Source organism: Anolis carolinensis, chromosome 6, assembly GCF_035594765.1.
Source record: "Anolis carolinensis isolate JA03-04 chromosome 6, rAnoCar3.1.pri, whole genome shotgun sequence".
NCBI classification, from domain to species: domain Eukaryota; kingdom Metazoa; phylum Chordata; class Lepidosauria; order Squamata; family Dactyloidae; genus Anolis; species Anolis carolinensis.
Genome location: NC_085846.1, coordinates 50,961,896 through 50,982,348, shown reverse-complemented (window position 1 = coordinate 50,982,348; position 20,453 = coordinate 50,961,896). Strand labels below are relative to the sequence as shown.

Here is a 20,453-nt window from a genome sequence, read left to right as displayed (position 1 = left end):
TCTATACATCAACTATCCCCGTCTCCCATACACTGCACCCCAATCTGATTTATGTACTCCAATCTCCTTTTAGCAGCTTTAAACAAATACAGGGCCACTTTTGTTGACAGAGTGGGGTTATAGCCGGCCAACAAAAACGAAGTTTTGGCCGCAATATCCCAGCTTGTTTTATTACAAATAAAAGTCCATAAGTATTGTTTCCTTTCTTTTTTTCATATAGATTACAATTATGCAAAGTGTGGTTCAAGTTTTCGACTTCAGGGGTGGCACAGATACATAATCGTTCTTCTATGGATCTGTTAATTGCCTGGATCCATTCAAATAAAGCAAATAATGTCTCTGAAGTTAATGTGCAATGGTTAACCATTAGATTGTAAGCAGAGCCGGTCCAACAATGAGGCGAATTAAGTGGTCGCTTGAGGCGCAAAAGATACGGGGGAGCAGTTGAGACTGCTTTTTCTGTTGATTTCTTGTAAAACATGATGTTTTGGTGCTTAATTTGTAAAATCTTAATGTAATTTGATGTTTAATAGGCTTTTCCTTAATCCCTCCTTATTATCCAACATTTTCACTTATCCAACGCTTTTATTTTTCAGTGATTGGTTTGGGGGGGGTGCCAAAATTCTGTTCGCCTACACTTGAAAAATACCTAGGGCCAGCTCTGATTGTAAGCATATTCTTTGTCCTTTGTTACATTATCTTCAATGGACATGAAGAGCTCAGTTGAGCCCATCTCTGGCAGGCCCAGTTCCTCCGACTCCAGAGTGAAGTTTATTCCCTCTAAATGACCCCTAGAACAGTTCGTAGAAGAATCAAGTTGGGACTTACATACAGGGCTTTTGATTAGTAGTAGGTCTGTGATCTTACGTTGTTTGGGGAGGGTATCGTTGTTTTCTTGGTTGTTTGGGAGATTAGTTCTCAGGGGCTTCTGTTTCCCTTTCTTTTCCTGTTGGAGCCTTCCTTTTTCTGGTGTTATTCATTGTAGTAAAAGGTCTTCGGTTTGTTTTCAGTTGTCCTTTGCCTTGTTGTTGCTGTAAGGTCGCAAGTTCCCGGCACGCCTCTCGAGTCATCTCGCTATGGATATAAATGTTGGCACGACTGGGTCCAACAGGGGAGAGTAAAGTTTAATCTTTGTAGTTTAGTTTTCAGGATATAACACACATTCTGTTGCTTATTATCGTGCTTTTCTCTATTACTCAAGCACTGGAGTGGTTCATGAGTGATAGAGAAAATGATGAACGTGGAAAGTGAACCAGGAGGAACATAAATATTTGGTATTGTAGAATTCTGGTGTTCTTTTGTTCGCTCAAGTGCTAGCCTTGCATCATTAACTTGTAACCTGTGGGGCTTTGATTCACGTTTCCTCTCTTTCTTGAATTTATTCGGTAGATATTTATTTGGTAGTTCTCTATTTCCAAAATAGGACTAATAATCCCTGATTCATACTTACAGAGATTTCAAACTAAATAATGATTGAAGATTCACCGGGAAATTAGGAATTATATAAAAATGGCAGCTAACAGAAGTAGTTTTTCTCCATCCATGAAAAATATCATAAGAGATTATATTTTATAGTGCAAGTTTACAAAATGAACAGTTACAAAACCCTTTCATGCTTTTTATAAAAGCTTCATATAGAAAATACAGTACCATTCTATATATTTATAGAGCTTTATTGTATTACATGTATGCAACCTTTAAGGTATTCCCAGCATCCTTTTTCTAGTTTAGCAGATAAAGAATTGCAGTATAGAGAAATACAGGTGGTCCCCAAGTTACGAATAGGATTGGCTCTGTAGGTTTGTTCTTAAGTTGAATTTTTATGTAAATCTGAACAGGTACATTTTAAAGTGTAGCCAGTCAAATATACAGTGTGTGTCTGTGTGTGTGTGTGTGTGTGTAAATGTAATGTAATGTTCGTTTTACTATGGAGTAAACAACAAAACCACTGAACCAAATCACACCAAATTTGGCCACAAAAGACATAGTCATCCAAAATATGTATTTCAATAAAAAAGCCTAGAAAAATAGTCCAAATCACAGAGGATGAGGAAAAGCCTTTCTCCTCCTATGTCAGTTAGAAAGGTAGGCTCTGCTGCCTTTAGCGCGCGCCCCCCTGCTGCCTTTAGGCCCCGCCCCCTTCATATCCTAGCAACTTCCTCAGCCAAAACAGCGCCCAGGGCACAGGCAGAGTGCACTTAGCTCTGATACACACTGCCTATAAAATACAGATTATCTGATTTGAACTGGATTATATGGCAGTGTAGAATCAAGGTCCTTCCACACAGCTATATTGCCCATTTATAATCTTATATTATCTGCTTTGAACTGGATTATCTTGAGTCCACACTTCCATATAATCCATTTCAGTGTGGATTTTATACACCTGTGTAGAAGGGGTCTCATATAATCCACTTCTAAGCAGATAATATAAGATTATAAATATAATATGAAATAATTATTGTGGTATAATAATACAGAACAATATAATCTCTAAAACCAGGACAGTAAATAAATAGCAACACTCTGAAGGCAGGGAAATTTGGAATTCAAGAAAGGAAACAACCAGGACCAGCTAACACTTCTCAACAAAGGATTCTCCCAGGCAGGAAGCAGCCAGGCTTTGAAGCTGCAAGGCCATTCAATGCTAATCAAGGTGCCAAATTGCAGCATTCATACCTGCCACACCAAGACTACAAATTGCTAGTCAAACTGGCCAACCAAGGATTCCGCAAGGTAGAAAGCAACCAGGCTTGCAAGCAGCAAGGCTATTCAGTGCTTTTCAACCTGGCCAACCAAGATTTCCCCTAGGTGAAAAATCCTCAGGCTTTGAAGCCATGAGGCTACTCCATCCCATTCAACCTGGCCTAGCAAGGATGCTCTATGTAGAAAGCAGTCAAGCTTTGAAGCTGCAAGACTATTCAGTGCAATTCAAGCTGGCCAAACAATAATTCCTCTACCATGGAAGTAGCCAGGCTTCAAAGCAGCTCTTTGATTGAGGGTGCTACTCCAGTTACTCCAGAAAACGGCCAGGCTTTGAGGCTGCAAGGCTATTTACTGCTATTCCATCTGGCCAACAAATGATTCCCATAAGCCACAGTAACGCGTGGCCGGGCACAGCTTATAAAAGCTATGTATAGCATAGGGAAGGATTAACACCCGTGTGATGTTTGTTTTGCTGTCTGTGCTCCTGTTCAGAAAGTTTTACCTCACTTTCTGTCCCTGTAGTAATTGAATTTTGAAGAATTTGGCTTGTGGTGGAAACAAATATTGGTGATAAAGTTTCAGTGGAGACACTTTTTCCCCTGATAACTCTTTCGGGAGTGAATTTCCCATCCCAAGTGTAGATTTCTCTCACTTCCTGCTGTCTCACCTCATTCTTAACTATGACTCATTTGTAAGTCAGATGTTTGTAACTCAGGGATTGCCTATAATTGAAATGACTCCTAAATAATAGTATCTAGCATATATTAAAATAATGGTTTAACAGATAAAGCATCAGATTTATTTTACTGAAGCAAAGCTGAAGTTGTGTACCAATTGTCTACCCATTTTAGACAAGGCATAGACAAATTTAGTCCATGGATTGCACAGCTTTTTAAACAGTTCCAAAGTGCTCATGTTTAGTATGGACAATTAGCTATTAGAGGTGTGCAAATAAATCAGATCTTGTCGTAACTAGGATTTATTTCATATGTTTCATACTTACTATACGTATTCTGACGTGCACACATGATGCATGGAAAACATTAAGAAACTGAACCTTTTGATGGCTTCAATTCTTAAGTATCTATTTCTTTGGAAGTGCCTGTGATGCAGTTAAAATTTACAGGGCATTCAAGCCCTGCTGAGAGGTGAAGCCAAACCTGTTGGCGTGCTTCTCAGCCAATCAGGGCTGACAGAGGAGGGAGGAGGAGGCGGAGCAGCCACCATGTTTCCTTTAAATTTGGGGGGGAGCCCTATCCTATGCCAAAGAATTCAAAAGGTTCTTCCCTAAACTACATTTCACAGTATCCATCAGAATGAGAAAGGACCAACAAGGAGAGGAGAGAGATTTGTCCCTCTCTAAACAGTCAGTTTTTATCAAAACTTAAAAAAAAAATCCCTAAAATCAGTAGATTAATGAGTATTTCTGAAAGTTGGGGGGGGGAATGATCCCCTGTTATCTTGTGTCATCTGATAGAAAATTCAAGGAGCTACCTATTGTAGTTATTTAAAAAAATTGTTTATAAAAACTTTGAAAATTCCCTAAAATAAATGGATAAGTGAAACATTGATGAAACTTGATGGGCAAAGAATGGTGAATGTGTTCTACCATTGTAACAAGTTTCACCCACTAGCTTTAAAAATGAGGGATATAGGAGCCCCTGAATTTTCCAAATTATAGTAATTTAATTATGCATATGCGCAAATGTGGTTTGGGAAGTGAGAAGCCAAATGCCTGCCCTAAACTACATTGCCCAGACTGCATCAGCATCAGAAGGCACCAATCAGGAGACAGGAGAGATAGGCTTTTCCCACCCTAACATCAGCCATCAAATTTGCAAAGAGAAGAACTGTGACTGGTTAAAAAAACGACCTAAATGGATGGGCCATGGGGGTCCCTTCCAACTCAATAAGGGAAGCATATTAACTGGATGTCAGGAAAGTTTGGATGGTGCTGTTCTGCCCAGAAGAAAAGGGTCAATCTAGATATCCCTTGATGGTGTCTGTACTATGATTTCTGTTCCTGAGTTATAAACATGGTGAAACAAAATAAACATGGTGAAAGTTTATTACACTGGAAAAATGTTGTTTTCACGCAGGGGACAGTGCCCTATAGCACATTTTGCTTTGTTGAGCCTCCACCAATTTAACAAAGTTTCTGTCACAAAAACAAAGTTTCTGGAGTAGAAAAACTACTTTCAAGGTAAAGACCACACAATGAAACAGGAAATAACACTTTCAAAGTAGGAACAGGTTTTCTTTATTATTAAAAATGTTTTTTATAAAAACTTTGAAAATTCGCAAAAAAAATCCATGGATAAGTGAAACGTTCTGAAACTTGATAGGAAAAGAATGGTAAATGTGTTCTACCATTGTAGCAAGTTTCTCCCCAATAGCTTTAAAAATGAATGAGATAGCAGCCCCTGACATTTCCCCAATTGTAGTAATTATTGCATAATGTGCATGCACAATTACTGTAACAAAATAGTAATGAAATTTTGCTAGTCTTATAGTAACAAAATTTTCACGAATGAAACTTTAGAAACACTTTAGAAATGAAGCATCAGGGCCCCCAGTTTTGTAAGTACTTTTGAACCATTTTTTATGGATTGCACATGCCTATTAGCTAAGTCAGGAGCCTCCAGTGGCCTAGGGGATAAAAGCCTTGTGACTCGAAGGTTGGGTTGCTGACCTGAAGACTGCCAGGTTCGAATCCCACCCAGGGAGAGCGCGGATGAGCTCCCTCTATCAGCTCCAGCTCCATGCGGGGACATGAGAGAAGCCTCCCACAAGGATGGTAAAACATCAAAACATCCAGGTGTCCCCTGGGCAACGTCCTTGCGGACAGCCAGTTCTCTCACTCCAGAAGCAACTCCGGTTGCTCCTGACATGAAAAAAAAAAAGCTAAGTTGAAATAATTTGGAGCTATGTATTTTAATATGGCATGCACAGGAAAACTTCCTGGTGGAATACACCTAGTGCCCTGTCTTCACTATAAATCAATGCCATATCAGTATGCCTGTTTTTGCTAGTGACACTGTTTTTTTGTTTTTCATTCTTCTGGAGTGTTTTATTGTTTGTACACTATTGATTGGTTGACAAAGACTGTTAAAATGTGAGTTCATACAACATACTGTTCTGTTATAGTATTTTCTATATTATTTCATAAAATGACAACAGATCATTCCACTACATAAATAAAGCTTCAACCACTGCTCAACACTGCTGCTCAACAGTCTCCCTGCCTGAGCTAGCCGGGGTGGTCTCTGGCCTGAGTCCCAATGGCTAATAGTGCTGGGGGACTTTAACATCCATGCCAAGACTGCCCTGTTGGGAGTGGCTCAGGACTTCATGACCACCATAACAAGCATGGGTCTGTCCCAAATGGTATCTGGCCCCACCCATAGTGCTGGACACACATTAGATCTGGTCTTCTGTTCAGGGCAGGATGATGATGGTGACTGTATTGTGGAGGAACTATCCACAGTTCCTTTGTCATGGACCGATCACTACCTGGTCAGGTTTAGACTCACTGGGGTTCTAAACCTCTGCAGGGGTGGAGGACTGATTAGGAAGGTCCACCCCAGGAGGCTTATGGATTCTGGTGGATTCCTGATGGCTCTTGGGGATTTTCTTGCTACTTCAGTAGGTGATTCTGTTGAAACCCTGGCAGATCTCTGTAATACGGAGATGGCCAGGGCAGTTGACACAATTGCTCCTGAGTGTCTTCTTTCACAACGCAGGTCTAAGTCAGCCCCCTGGTGCAACAGGGAGCTGGCGGTGATGAAGCAAGTGAAACTAAGACTAGAGCAGTGTTGGCATACTCTGCGCAGCGAGTCTGATCAAGCACAGTCTAGAGCAGGGGCCCCCAAACTAAGGCCCAGGTGCCACATGCGGCCTATCGAAGCCCCTGCACTACCTCCACCACCAAGGAAGGTGCATGCAGCACGAGGGAGGGAAAGGTGCACGCCTTTCCCACCTCCTCCCTCACCTGGTACATGCCTTCGAAAGCTTTGCTTGTTTATAAGGGTATTCTAATTAGTATTTAATTAATTTGTTGTCGAAGGCTTTCATGGCCGGGATCACAGGGTTGTTGTATGTCTTTTGGGCTGTGTGGCCATGTTCCAGAAGTATTCTCTCCTGATGTTTCACCCACATTTATGGCAGGCATCCTCAGAAGTTGTGAGGTATGGATAAATTAAGTAAGGAAAGGAAAGAATATATATCTATGTAGAGTCTAGGGTGTGGCAAGAGTCCTTTGTCACTGGGAAGCCAGCATTAATGTTTCAGTTAATCTCCCCAATTAGCATTGGAAAGGTTTTGTCTCTTGCCTGGGGGCATCCTTTGTTCAGTCATTAGCTGTCCTCTGCCCTCAGAGTGTTGGTTCCCATCTACTGTTTTGATTTTAGAGTTTTTTTAATACTGGTAGCCAGATTTTGTTCATTTTCATAGTTTCTTCCTTTCTGTTGAAGTTGTCCATATGCTTGTGAATTTCAATGGCTTCTCTGTGTAGTCTGACATGATAGTTGTTGGAATGGTCCAGCATTTCTGTGTTCTCAAATAATATCCTGTGTCCAGGCTGGTTCATCAAGTGCTCTGCTATGGCTGATTTCTCTGGTTGAATTAGTCTGCAGTGCCTTTCATGTTCTTTGACTCTTGTTTGAACGCTGCGTTTGGTGGTTCCTATATATACTTGTCCACAGCTGCATGGTATCCGGTAGACTCCTGCAGAAGAGAGAGGATCCCTCTTGTCCTTCGCTGACCGTAGCATTTGTTGGATTTTCTTTGTGGGTCTGTAGATAGTTTGTAGGTTGTGCTTCTTTATCAGTTTGCCTATGCGGTCAGTGGTTGATGTATGGTGAGAACACCTTTCTTCTGGGTGGATCTTTGTCTTGAGAGTCATGGCTTGTTCTTGGCCTTGCAGCTCTTCTGATGTCTGTGGTGGAGTATCCATTGGCCTGTAGAGCCCAGTTTAGATGGTTTAGTTCACCTTGGAGGAGGTGAGGTTTGCAGATTCTTTGTGCATGGTCTGTCAGGGCTTTGATTGTGCTCCTTTTTTGACTTGGGTGATGGTTGGAGTTTTTATGAAGGTATCTATCTGTGTGTGTAGGTTTTCTGTAAACTGTGTGGCCCAATTGTTGATTGGGTTTGCGGATGACCAGAACATCATCTAGAAATGGCAGTTTTCCTTCCTTTTCTTTTTCCATGGTGAATTGGATGTTTGGGTGGATGCTGTTAAGATGGTCCAGGAACTTCCTCTCCATGGCTCCAAATTGTGAAGGTGTCATCTACATATCTGAACCAAACAGTTGGCTTTTTTGATGCTGTTTCTAGGGCCTGTTTTTCAAAGTATTCCATATAGAAATTTGCTACTACTGGGCTGAGAGTGCTCCCCAAGGCGACTCCATCCTTCTGTTCATAGAAATCCAGTGTCCCACTGAAAGTAGCTAGTGGTGAGGCAATGATGAAACAGGGCTGTGATGTCTTCTGGGAAGTTTTGTTCCCAGAAGCTTTTGGTGCACAAAGGCAGAAGCGGGTTGGACTAAAAGGCCCAAGGGGTCTCTTCTAACCCTCTATTTTTATGATGATGATGATGATGATGATGATGATGATGATGATGATGATGATTAACATTGAGACTGTATTTGTTCGCAGTTTTGTTTTTTCACTTCAAAATGAGATATGTGCAGTGTGCATGGGAATTTGTTCATAGTTTTTTAAAAAAAAAAAAAAAAAACCTATAGTCCGGCCCTCCAACGGGTTGAGGGACCATGAACTGGTCCCCTGTTTAAAATGTTTGGGGACTCCTGGTCTATTCCGCAGCAATGAAGGCAGCAGAAAAATCATACATTGCCGCCAACAATGCATTCGCAAAGAACCGCCCAAGAGAGCTGTTTCGAGTGGTCAGGGGACTTTTAAACCCTGCCCATCCAGGGATCCCTGACCAATCGGCAGCTCATTGCGATGAATTTGCTAGGTTCTTAGCGGATAAAGTCGCTCGGATCTGCTCTAACTTAGACGTCAATATTAGTGCAATCTCTGTGATTGTAACTGAGGCATCTGCTTGTCCTTGTTTAATGGATTCCTTTCAGTTAGTTTGGCCCGAGGACGTGGACAAGATCTTGGGAGAAATGAGGCCGACTACTTGTTCTCTAGACCCTTGCCTGTCCTGGCTTATTAAATCAGATGGGAGGGACTGGCGGAATGGGTGAAGGTGCTGGTTAATGCCTGCTTGACCCAAGGCATAATGCCAATTAGATTCAAGGAGGCAGTTGTAAGACCGCTATTAAAAAAAACCAGCACTGGATCCCACTGACCTGAATAATTATAGGCCAGTATCAAATCTGCCTTTCTTGGGCAAGGTTCTAGAGAAGGTGGCGGCTTCACAACTCCAAAGTTTCTTGGAAGACACCGATTATCTGGATCCATCTCAGTCTGGTTTCAGGCCTGGTTATGGAACTGAAATGGCATTGGATGCCTTGGTGGATGATCTACGAAGAGAGCTAGACATGGGGAATGTGTCCACTGCTGGTTTTCCTGGACATCTCAGCGGCTTTTGATACCATTGACCATGGTATCCTTCTGGGATGTTTCTCTGGGATGGGGCTTGGGGGCACTGTTTTACAGTGGCTCCGGTCCTTCCTGGAGGGGTGGACTCAGATGGTGGAGCTGGGGGACTACTGTTTGACTCCCTGGCCTGTGGCCTGTGGGCTCCCTCAGGGTTCGATTCTGTCCCCCATGCTGTTTAACATTTACATGTAACCACTGGGAGAGATCATCCAGAGTTTGGGAGTTTGGTGTCAAATTTACGCAGACGACACCCAACTCTATTACTTCTTTCCACCAAAAGCCAAGGATGCCGTTCTGATCCTGAACCAATGCCTGTCATCAGTAATGGACTGAATGAGGGCCAACAAACTGAAACTAAATCCAGACAAGACAGAGGTACTCCTGGTCAGTCGTAAGGTGGATCAGGGTGTGGGATTACAACCTGTGTTGGATGGGGCTGCACTTCCCCTGAAGACACAGGTTCGCAGTCTGGGTGTGCTCCTGGACTTATCATTGACCCTGGAACCCCAGGTGTTGGCGGTGGCCAGGAGCGCCTTCACACAGCTAAAACTTGTGCGCCAGCTGCGCCCGTACCTTGAGACGCCAGACTTGGCCATAGTAGTCCATGCCTTAGCCACATCCCGTTTGGACTACTGCAATGCTCTCTACGTGGGGCTGCCTTTGAAGATAGTTCAGAAACTACAGCTAGTTCAGTGATCGGCAGCCAGGTTACTAACTGGAGCCCCGTACAGAGAGAGAACCACTCCCATGTTGCAGCAGCTCCACTGGCTTCTGGTCTGTTTCTGAGCTAAATACAAAGTGCTGGTCATTACCTATAAAGCCCTAAATGGTTCAGGTTCAGGCTATTTGTCAAATCGCATCTTCGGTCAGCAGAGGAGGCCCTGCTCTCAGTCCCACCCCCATCACAAGTGTGGCTGGTGGGAACAAGAGAGGGGGCCTTCTCCGTGATTGTCCCCCGCCTCTGGAACTCCTTCACTAAAGAAATTAAAATGCCCCCCACCCTCCTCTCCTTTAAGAAACTGTTAAAGACACATCTATGCACCTTAGCATACGGAGAGCAGGAGAATTAACATAATTGTCTTCCCATAGCAGCTATGGTCTAAGTGAAACTATAACAACAACTAAACATTTTCAGCAACTTGGTCACTTAAATTGGTCCAGGTATACGCTCGCTCTGTGCAATAATGTTTTTACTGACTGTCATGTTTAAATTTATTGTTTTTTCTAATGTGGAATTTTATTATAATGTGTATGCTATTGTCATTTTATACTTTTGATTTTAATGAAGAAATTGTGGCATTGAAATTTATATGTATGTTAACTGCCCTGAGTCCCTCTGGGGAGAGAGGGTGGTCTAGAAATAAAGTATTATTATTATTATTATTATTATTATTATTATTATTATTATTATTATTTTATTGTATGACACAGCAAACAAGATAGACATGCTGGATTTCATATCACAAAATCACAGGTCGAACACTTCCCATTATTATTATTATTATTATTATTATTATTATTATTATTATTATTATTACCATAGTGGATATTGCTGTTGTCCTGTAGCTACAGCAAGACTCAACATGATAGACTTACACATAGAATCATAGAATCATAGAATAGTAGAGTTGGAAGAGACCACATGGGCCATCCAGTCCAACCCCCTGCTAAGAAGCAGGAAATCGCATTCAAAGCACCCCCGACAGATGGCCATCCAGCCTCTGCTTAAAAGCCTCCAAAGAAGGAGCCTCCACCACGGCCCCGGGGAGAGAGTTCCACTGTCGAACAGCTCTCACAGTGAGGAAGTTCTTCCTGATGTTCAAGTGGAATCTCCTTTCCTGTAGTTTGAAGCCATTGTTCCGTGTCCTAGTCTGCAGGGCAGCAGAAAACAAGCTTGCTCCCTCCTCCCTATGACTTCCCTTCATGTATTTGTACATGTCTCCTCTCAGCCTTCTCTTCTGCAGGCTAAACATGCCCAGCTCTTTAAGTCGCTCCTCATAGGGCTTGTTCTCCAGACCCTTAATCATTTTAGTCGCCCTCCTCTGGACGCTTTCCAGCTTGTCAACATCTCCCTTCAACTGTGGTGCCCAAAATTGGACACAGTATTCCAGGTGTGGTCTGACCAAGGCAGAATAGAGGGGGAGCATAACTTCCCTGGATCTAGACGCTATTCCCCTATTGATGCAGGCCAGAATCCCATTGGCTTTTTTAGCAGCCGCATCACATTGTTGGCTCATGTTTAACTTGTTGTCCACAAGGACTCCAAGGTCTTTTTCGTACACACTGCTGTCAAGCCAGGCGTCCCCCATTCTGTATCTTTGATTTCCATTTTTTCTGCCGAAGTGAAGTATCTTGCATTTGTCCCTGTTGAACTTCATTTTGTTAGTTTCGGCCCATCTCTCTAGTCTGTCAAGATCGTTTTGAATTCTGTTCCTGTCTTCTGGAGTGTTAACTATCCCTCCCAGTTTTGTGTCGTCTGCAAACTTGATGATCGTGCCTTCTAACCCTTTGTCTAAGTCGTTAATAAAGATGTTGAACAGAACCGGGCCCAGGACGGAGCCCTGCGGCACTCCACTTGTCACTTCTTTCCATGATGAAGACGATGCATTGGTGAGCACCCTTTGGGTTCGTTTGCTTAGCCAATTACAGATCCACCTAACCGTAGTTTTGTCTAACCCACATTTTACTAGTTTATTTGCCAGAAGGTCGTGGGGGACTTTGTCGAAGGCCTTACTGAAATCCAGGTACGCTACATCCACAGCATTCCCTGTATCGACCCAACTCGTAACTCTATCGAAAAAAGAGATCAGATTAGTCTGGCATGACTTGTTTTTGGTAAATCGGTGTTGACTATTAGCAATGACCGCATTTGTTTCTAAGTGTTCGCAGACCACTTCCTTAATGATCTTTTCCAGAATTTTGCCTGGTATTGATGTGAGGCTGACTGGACGGTAATTGTTTGGGTCGTTCTTTTTTCCCTTCTTGAAGATAGGGACCACATTCGCCCTCCTCCAATCTGCTGGGACTTCTCCCGTTCTCCAAGAACTCTCGAAGATAATTGCCAGTGGTTCTGAAATAACTTCCGCTAGTTCCTTCAGTACTCTTGGATGTAGCTGATCTGGCCCTGGGGACTTGAATTCGTTTAGAGTGGCCAGGTGTTCCTGGACAACTTGTTTCCCTATTTGGGGTTGGATTTCCCCCAATCCTTCGTCCATTCCATGTTGCTGAGGTTGAAGATGGCTTTCTTTTTGTGAGAAGACCGAGGCAAAGAAGGCATTAAGTAGTTCTGCCTTTTCCCTGTCCCCTGTCGCCATCACCCCATCTTCTCCTTGCAATGGCCCTATCGCCTCCTTTTTCTTCCTTTTTCTACCAACGTAAGCAAAAAAGCCTTTTTTGTTGTTTTTTATGTCCCTGGCAAGCCTGAGCTCATTTTGTGCTTTAGCCTTGCGAACCTTTTCCCTACAGGTGTTGGCTATACGTTTGAATTCTTCTTTGGTGATTTCTCCCCTTTTCCACTTCTTGTGCATGTCACTTTTGAGCTTTAGCTCAGTTAGAAGTTCTTTGGACATCCATTCTGGCTTCTTTGCACTTGTCTTATTTTTCTTCTTTGTTGGCACTGTTTGCATTTGCGCCTTGAGTATTTCACTTTTGAAAAACTCCCATCCATCCTTAACTCCCTTGTTTTTTAATATCGGCGTCCATGGAATGCCGCTCAGTAATTCCTTCATTTTTTGGAAGTCAGCTCTCTTAAAGTCCAGAAAGCGTGTTTGACTTGTCTTAGTTTCAGCATTCCTTTGTATTGCAAACTGCAGGAGCACATGGTCACTTGCCCCTAAGGATCCAACCACTTCAACTGTATTGATCAGGTCTTCCACATTTGTTAAGATTAGATCAAGAGTTGCTGATCCCCTTGTTGCCTCTTCTACCTTCTGGACCATAAAATCATCTGCAAGGCAAGTGAGGAATTTGTTGGACTTTGTACTCTTGGCTGAGTTTGTTTTCCAGCAGATATCGGGATAATTGAAATCGCCCATGACTACTATATCTCTTCTTTGTGCCTGTTTGGTCAGCTGTTGACAGAAGGCTTCATCAAGTCCTTCATCCTGACTCGGAGGTCTGTAGTAGACACCCACAACAAGATCTTTTTGAGTCCCGGTTCCCTTGATTCTTATCCAGATGCTTTCAAGCTGGTTTCCCGGATTACAGTCTTGCATTTCTTCTGCAACGTAACTGTTTTTGACATATAAAGCTACTCCCCCTCCTCTCCCCTTTGTTCTATTTCTGTGAAAGAAGTTATAGCCCTCAATGGTTAAATTCCAGTGATGGGAGTCATCCCACCAGGTTTCAGTGATGCCTATGACATCGTATGTGTGGTGCTGTGCTAGGAGTTGGAGTTCGTCTTGCTTATTTCCCATGCTCTGAGCATTAGTGTAAAGACATGTAAGCCCCTGTGACCTCCCCTTGAACTGTTTATTTGGGATTATTGTGCTCTCTGTACTTGGTCCTTGCTGTGTTTGTGCAGCCCTCCATTTAGCCTTTTGGTGGTTCCCTGTGGTCGTGGGTAATATAGTGTTCGCCAGGCTGTTGTTCCCCTCCCCCAGTGGATCTAGTTTAAAGTGCGCCTGATGAGGTTTGTGAGTCTGTGTGCAAAAAGATGTTTTCCTACTTGTGTGAGATGCACCCCATCGCTTGCCAGTAGTCCATCCTCTTGGAAGAGTAGACCATGGTCAAGGAAGCCAAAATGCTCCTCTTGACACCATTTTCTGAGCCAGTTATTGACCTGTACTATTTTTCCGGCCCTTGTAGAGCCGTGTCCTACAACGGGGAGGAGGGATGAAAAGATCACATGTACATTATACAGTTTTAGCTTTGTTCCCAGAGCTCGAAAATCATTTGTGATCTTTTGAAAAGTATGCCTAGCGGTGTCATTGGTACCTACATGAATCAACATAAGGTGGGGAGGGTGATGGGGCTTTAGGAGCCTGGTGAGCCTCTGAGTGATATGTAATAACATTGTGATTACTGGGAAGCATATAGATATATTTGCTATGTTTCTAATGTGCTTGCAATTTGAGCCAAAAGCCATTTTTATAGTTTTAGCAAACCTTACCAAATGCTGCTGCTGTTAATTACTGTCACATTAAGTTTGGCTTATGACAACCCTATGAATGAGAAACCTCCAAGTCACTCTCTCATCAATGCTCCCACTTTGGCCTTGCCAACTCAGGGTCAGGGGTTCCTTAATTAAATCTATCCACCTGTAATGCAACCTTCCCCCTTTTCTACTGCCTTCCACTTTAACAAGCATTATTGTGCTTTCTAATGAGTCCTGTCTTTGCATGGAACGTTCAAAGTACAACAGTCTCAGTTTACTAATTTTGGCTTCTAGGGATAATTGAGGATTGATTTGCTGTAATATTCATTCATCTAGTGTGCTATAGTTCTTTTCTGTATGTTTTCATCTCCCCCTCATTTCATTTTTCCTAACATTACTAATTTTAATGTATTATTTTAACAAGGAAATAAAAAAAACATCTGGGTATAGATTCAAATATTTGGTTGAACCTCTATCAAGTATTACACTCTCCCCTTTTTCTGCATTCAGGTTTCGTCCAACAGTCATTCCAAGGCTGCATGCAACTTATTCATGTGGATGATCAACTGATGGATTTGCACGCAGTAGAACAAGGAAAGCTGGGAAGTTTTGCCAATGCCAGCATTGATATGTGTGCCATTATTGATCGGTAAGCATTAGGCAAGGAATGGAAAATAAAAACATCAAAGGCCCAGTAATTGGAAAACTCCATGATCATTTATCTGTATAACATCTTTAATTCATTGTTGCTATGTCTTGTCATTTTTACCATATTATCCCTTTATCAGCAATTCCCAAATGGTTTGTATGAATGAGAACTGATTGAGAGGGGTTCCCTGTGAATGGGTTTCTGGGTCACTGGCAGTAAGTGAAATACAGTTTTTACCACGAATCTGGAAATTATGGGGCAGGGGGTTATATAACAAACGAGAAGACTGTCATAGGAAGAAGAAAACCTTTGACCCATTAGTGTGTAATTATGTTTAGTGGTCATATAAAGATACTGAACTACAGGAAACACCATCTAAAATTAGAAATGCTAGCCAAACAGTTGAAATGTATAAAATAACAAACTTGAAAATGCAAACAAACCCAGTAAGCGGCTAGCAAGACAGGTGAACAAAAAGAAACAGACAAAACAAATAACAAAGATCAAAATAGGGGACAAAGATTTAAATACAGCAGTGGACACATTCCCCATGTCTAGCTCTCTTCGACCCCCTTTCGCATATCCATAAGGGTTTAAGAAGGAATCCCAGAATTTCCCATTAGCCCAGGCAGGTGAGAGGCAAGTTGGGGTCACTCTGAGACTGGGGATGGTGCGAGGAAATACATGGGATTCATGCAGGGAAGGGGGAAGAGAGGTCCCTGATACCCAAAAGTTCATAGGAAGGGGAAATGAATGGCAAGGGAAAGATTATAAAGCATAATGTTTTCTTGGTTAACCTTTAGCCTAGATATGTAAATGTTTCTCAGCTCAAAAGGGAGTCCCTTTTGTTTGTGAGTTGTTGACTGAGATGGGAAACAATTAGAAGGGTCATTAATTCTTAAGCCCAAGTGTGGCCCACATGGGGAAAGTCAAATAACTTTTGTGATGTGGTTTCCAGTAATAAATTTGTTACTTTCTGCTATACATATGTGAAATAATAGGACATAAAGCCTTGATTAAATGTACACACTATTTATCATGGGAAGGGTCCTTGTTGTTGTTGTTAGTGCCTTTGCAAATTGAACAAGACTTAACCTTTATTATCCAGCCTGATGTCCTTGTCCTTAGCAAAACTGTAAGTTGCTATCTTTTATTGGTTTGGGGGGGGGGGGGTCATGTTCAACTTCAAGATCCCAGGGGATGATATTGCCACGTGTCCAGCTGACAGAACATAACTGCATGATCCTTGTCTACCCCCACCTTTCAACCATTACATGGCTATGGGAAGTGTGCAGGGAAATTGGAAGTGTATCAGGGAGAAGGCTTACTTTTCACTAAAAGAACATTTTTTCAAAAAAAATTGCATGATTGCTGAAAATATTCTCCCAGCAGGGAAAAAATGAATGAGCTATTAAATCTTCCCTGTAAAAATTAATTTTAACAAAGAATTATATCCATAGATGTGACATAATTATAATGAGACCCATGCCTTTGGTTCCACCAGTTTTTAATACTCACATTTGCTGACTTACTCCTGTTGATGTTGAGAGGATAAAACAATCAGAGTCGGTATGGCAGTGCAGTTCTGTCATTCCACCTATTATTGCTAGCGCAGAAGATATCTGTGCCGTTCTCTTAAAAACTGTGAAACACTAAAAGTATTTTAGGTGGGGGCTGACGTATCTATGATAGGGGCTGTCTATTTTTAATCAACTATTTATTCCTTCCTTTACTGGCTTCAGCTGAAACATCCTTGCTCCATATATTCATATGTTGATTTACTGAGTACATAAAAGCATTTATGTTGTAATACTTCACTGCTCAGAAACATCTCACATGAGCTCTTTTTAAAATGTTACTTCTTTTTCCCAGTGAAGAGATGGCCCAGCTAATGACAGCATACAAAATTAAAATGCAGATGGTGAAATTTGAAAGGGTCGACATGGTGTCACTTGTTCAATATACATCATCGACATAAGAAGCAATTCCCTTCCTCAAGTAGATTTATTGCAATTTGAAATTTAGTTTGGTGTGAAACAGTGATCAGCCAGAACACTGTTATAATATAAGGATTCCTAAGACAACCAAGTTCCTGTGACAGCTTTAAGAGGTGCTCATGTTTTTCTATAATAAAAACATCTCACCTTCTTGCTTAGCATAAAAACTGACAGAATGCCAGAGCAAAATCGAAAGGAATGTTACTCAATTCTGCAGTATGTATTTCTGACATTTCTATCTATTGTGAACAATAGTGCTGCTGAATTATATGACTGCCTTGTACAGAATGCCCCCCTCTGCATATAAAAAATGAATCATTGCCATGAACAGAGGCTGCAGTTGTGCACATCATTTCAGATTCAACTGATGACAGAACTGTATATTACGACTAATATAATACTGCTGTCTCTGCCCACCAATCCTCATATTGCAGAGATGGGAAAATACCAATGCTGCCTCATGGGGACAGATGGTCCTGGCCACTAGCACTATTGCCCTAACCAGACATTCAAAAAGGCCAGAACTGACGCCAGGAGAGAATAAAGTGGGACAGTGTTTCTTTTGGATCATCCCGGGATGGATGAAACTTGCCTTTCACCACTCAGAGAAGGGGAAGGTTTCTTTTTAAAATAAGAGCTAAGAGTTAAGGTAAGGGGTAAAGGTTTTCCCCTGACATTAAGTCCATTATAAATGGGTTATATAGCTGTGTAGAAGGGCCTTGAGTCTACACTGCCACATAATCCAGTTAAAATCTGATAATCTGTATTTTATAGGCAGTGTGGAAGAGGCCTAAGTGAGGCCTAACTCTGTCTGTCCCTGGGCTGAGTGGGTTGCTAGGAGACCAAGTGGGCGGAGCTTAGCCTTCTAACTGGCAGCAGTTGGATAAAAACAATTATTCATCTCCCTGTAATTAGGACTTTATTTTTCTTTTCTTTTTGTTGTATGAACGTAGAGGCATGGATGAGGGGTTGTGCTGCCAAGTTTAGTGTTTCTGGGATGTGTAGTTTTGTTGTTTTGTCCTAGGCCGAAATTTCATTACTCTTTTATATATATAGATTGGCTAGGTTGGCCTGTTGGGCCATAATCAAATTGCAGGCTAGAGGTTCCTCGTCTATATCTTAACAGTTTGAAATGTATACATCTTTACATTAACAATACTGCCAATTTCACAGTGCCAGTGAAATAAGACTCTTGCGGTTCCATTATGTGATGTTAAATTGAACTCTTGATAAATTGGTGTGAGCTGCTTACTAATTACAAGTTATGAGAAGTTGGTTAATGCAAATGTCAGGAATTGTGGAACAAAAAGATATGAGTAGCCGAAGTATAGCTTGTAAGCATAATCTAGTGTTTCTTTTTATTGCCTGCATGAGTATTTGTTTTGCAAATATTCTTGCAGCAGGGAGAAAATTGAATATATTTTTACAACTCATGATTCTTATGTAATTTATATTCTTAAACCAAAACTTAGAAAAACAGTATGAGTCTTCAAAAACATCAGGGTTACTCTGTAAATTCTGCCATAGTACTTGAAATGAGGAAAAGCTCTGACTGTGACTGAGCCACTGTAGGAAAATTTGATTTCATTGGAGGAAAAGATTTCATGAGAAATTTAGAAGTTCCTACTTGGGAAACAGATGTGAGAAATGTTGAGAGGAAAAGAGCCTTGATTAATATAACTTTATTTGTATTCCGCCCTATCTCCTTAAGGGGACTCCAGGCGGATTCCAATATACAATGGCAAACATTCAGTGCCTTTGTAAATGAAAAAATAGACATAAAATCCCAGAGAAACCCCGCATATAAAAATAACATTAAAATCTAACATCAAATTAAAGCCTAACTTCAGTAAATTAAACCTAACATCAATAAATTAAACTACATGTAGTCAAACAAAATTATATAATAATGTAAAATCCAAACAAACATCCACATTAATTTACAACAGCCAACTAGAGTTCACAGTATGGGTTGGTTATATGGTCAAACAATGACCACTGGGCTGGTGTGGACTAGGAAGGTCCAAATACGATATAGTTCTCATCCAGGGACCCGGTAGTGATCTCTCTTTATAATAATAATAATAATAATAATAATAATAATAATAATAATAATAATAATAATAATTTTATTTTTATACCCCGCCCCATCTCCCCGAAGGGACTCGGAGCGGCTTACATGGGCCCTAGCCCGACACAACCAGCAATAAAACAATGAAACAAATATCCAACAATAAAACATCAGTATCAATAAAACAGTCGTAAAAATCAACATACAGCATAAAATGTTAAAAACGGGAGACTAAAACACGGATCTGGGCCAAAGTGCAGAATATTTCAAAATGGGAGAGGTAGTTTCACAGCTAAAGTAGTCAATAAAGTGCACGGTAATAATGGCAAAAAATCCTATTATTGAGTGGGCAGATAGTTCGAACCTACAATAATTAATCATCGAAGGCCTTTTGGAAGAGCCAGGTTTTTAGGCTCTTCCGGAAGGAGAGGAGGGTAGGGGTCTGCCTGATCTCCCTGGGGAGCGAGTTCCAAAGCCGGGGGGCCATGACAGAGAAGGCCATCTCTCTCGTCCCCACCAACCGCGACTGTGAAGGTGGTGGAAGTGAGAGGAGGGCCTCCCCCGACGAGCGAAGACAACGTGCAGGTTCATAGGGGGAGATGCGGTCTCTAAGGTAGGTGGGTTCCAAACTGTTTAGGGCTTTGTAGGTTTATCTAATCCTCCTCCTCTCCATATGCACATTTCTACCTGGGGTGACTTGTTTGAGCATGAGGTTGACATTGTATACCATCTTACATATATGTGGTTGCACTTAAATGAGGAAAAATACTTACAGATGAGCCCATTCTCCTTTACCACTTACCCATATTGTTATTCATAACTACGAAGAATTAATTGAATCAGTGGAGTTTACTTAACATCTTGTTTCACCATTCAACAACAGAGTCAGTAGGTCTACTCTAGTTGGAAGTAACCTGTAAGATTCCAGTCACCATATATATCAGTGAAGAACTGGCAGTATATATAAAGAAAAATGGACCACCCAGAAGAGTAAATCAGATGCCTTCAGAAAGAAACCCTGCCACTTTTTATTTACAGGATTTGCACTTAACATTGATATCCACTTAACATTGAAGTCACATCAATATTCTATCTAGCAATTGATAGTTCTTCTTGGTCTCTTTGCTTCACACAATTAGGTCTCATATATGTGCATTTCTGTCCACAAAATGTTCCAGACCTAAGCAACTTTACAATGCAACACTATATAAGTAGTGCCAAAAGTTGTTTCCCTCCGTTCATTGACATCTGTCACACAATTAACTTCAACCAACAGTTGTTGAGTAGCAATTTTCTCTTGCATTTTTATTCTCTCTTCCCTACAACCACCCACTGTATTGGTATTTTCTTCTTGCCACCTTGTAT

At 41.5% G+C, this 20,453-nt stretch overlaps 1 protein-coding gene across 2 annotated transcripts in view; it reads left to right on the top strand.

Moving 5' to 3' along the window:
* The window catches only part of cntnap2 (contactin associated protein 2), a 924,912-nt gene that overhangs the window by 721,261 nt on the left and 183,198 nt on the right, over nucleotides 1-20,453 (top strand). For both annotated transcript variants that reach the window (XM_008112904.3, XM_008112906.3), the window contains one exon: nucleotides 14,882-15,020. In XM_008112904.3, coding sequence (XP_008111111.1) covers nucleotides 14,882-15,020 — 139 coding nt within the window. The remainder of the gene's footprint in view (nucleotides 1-14,881; nucleotides 15,021-20,453) is intronic.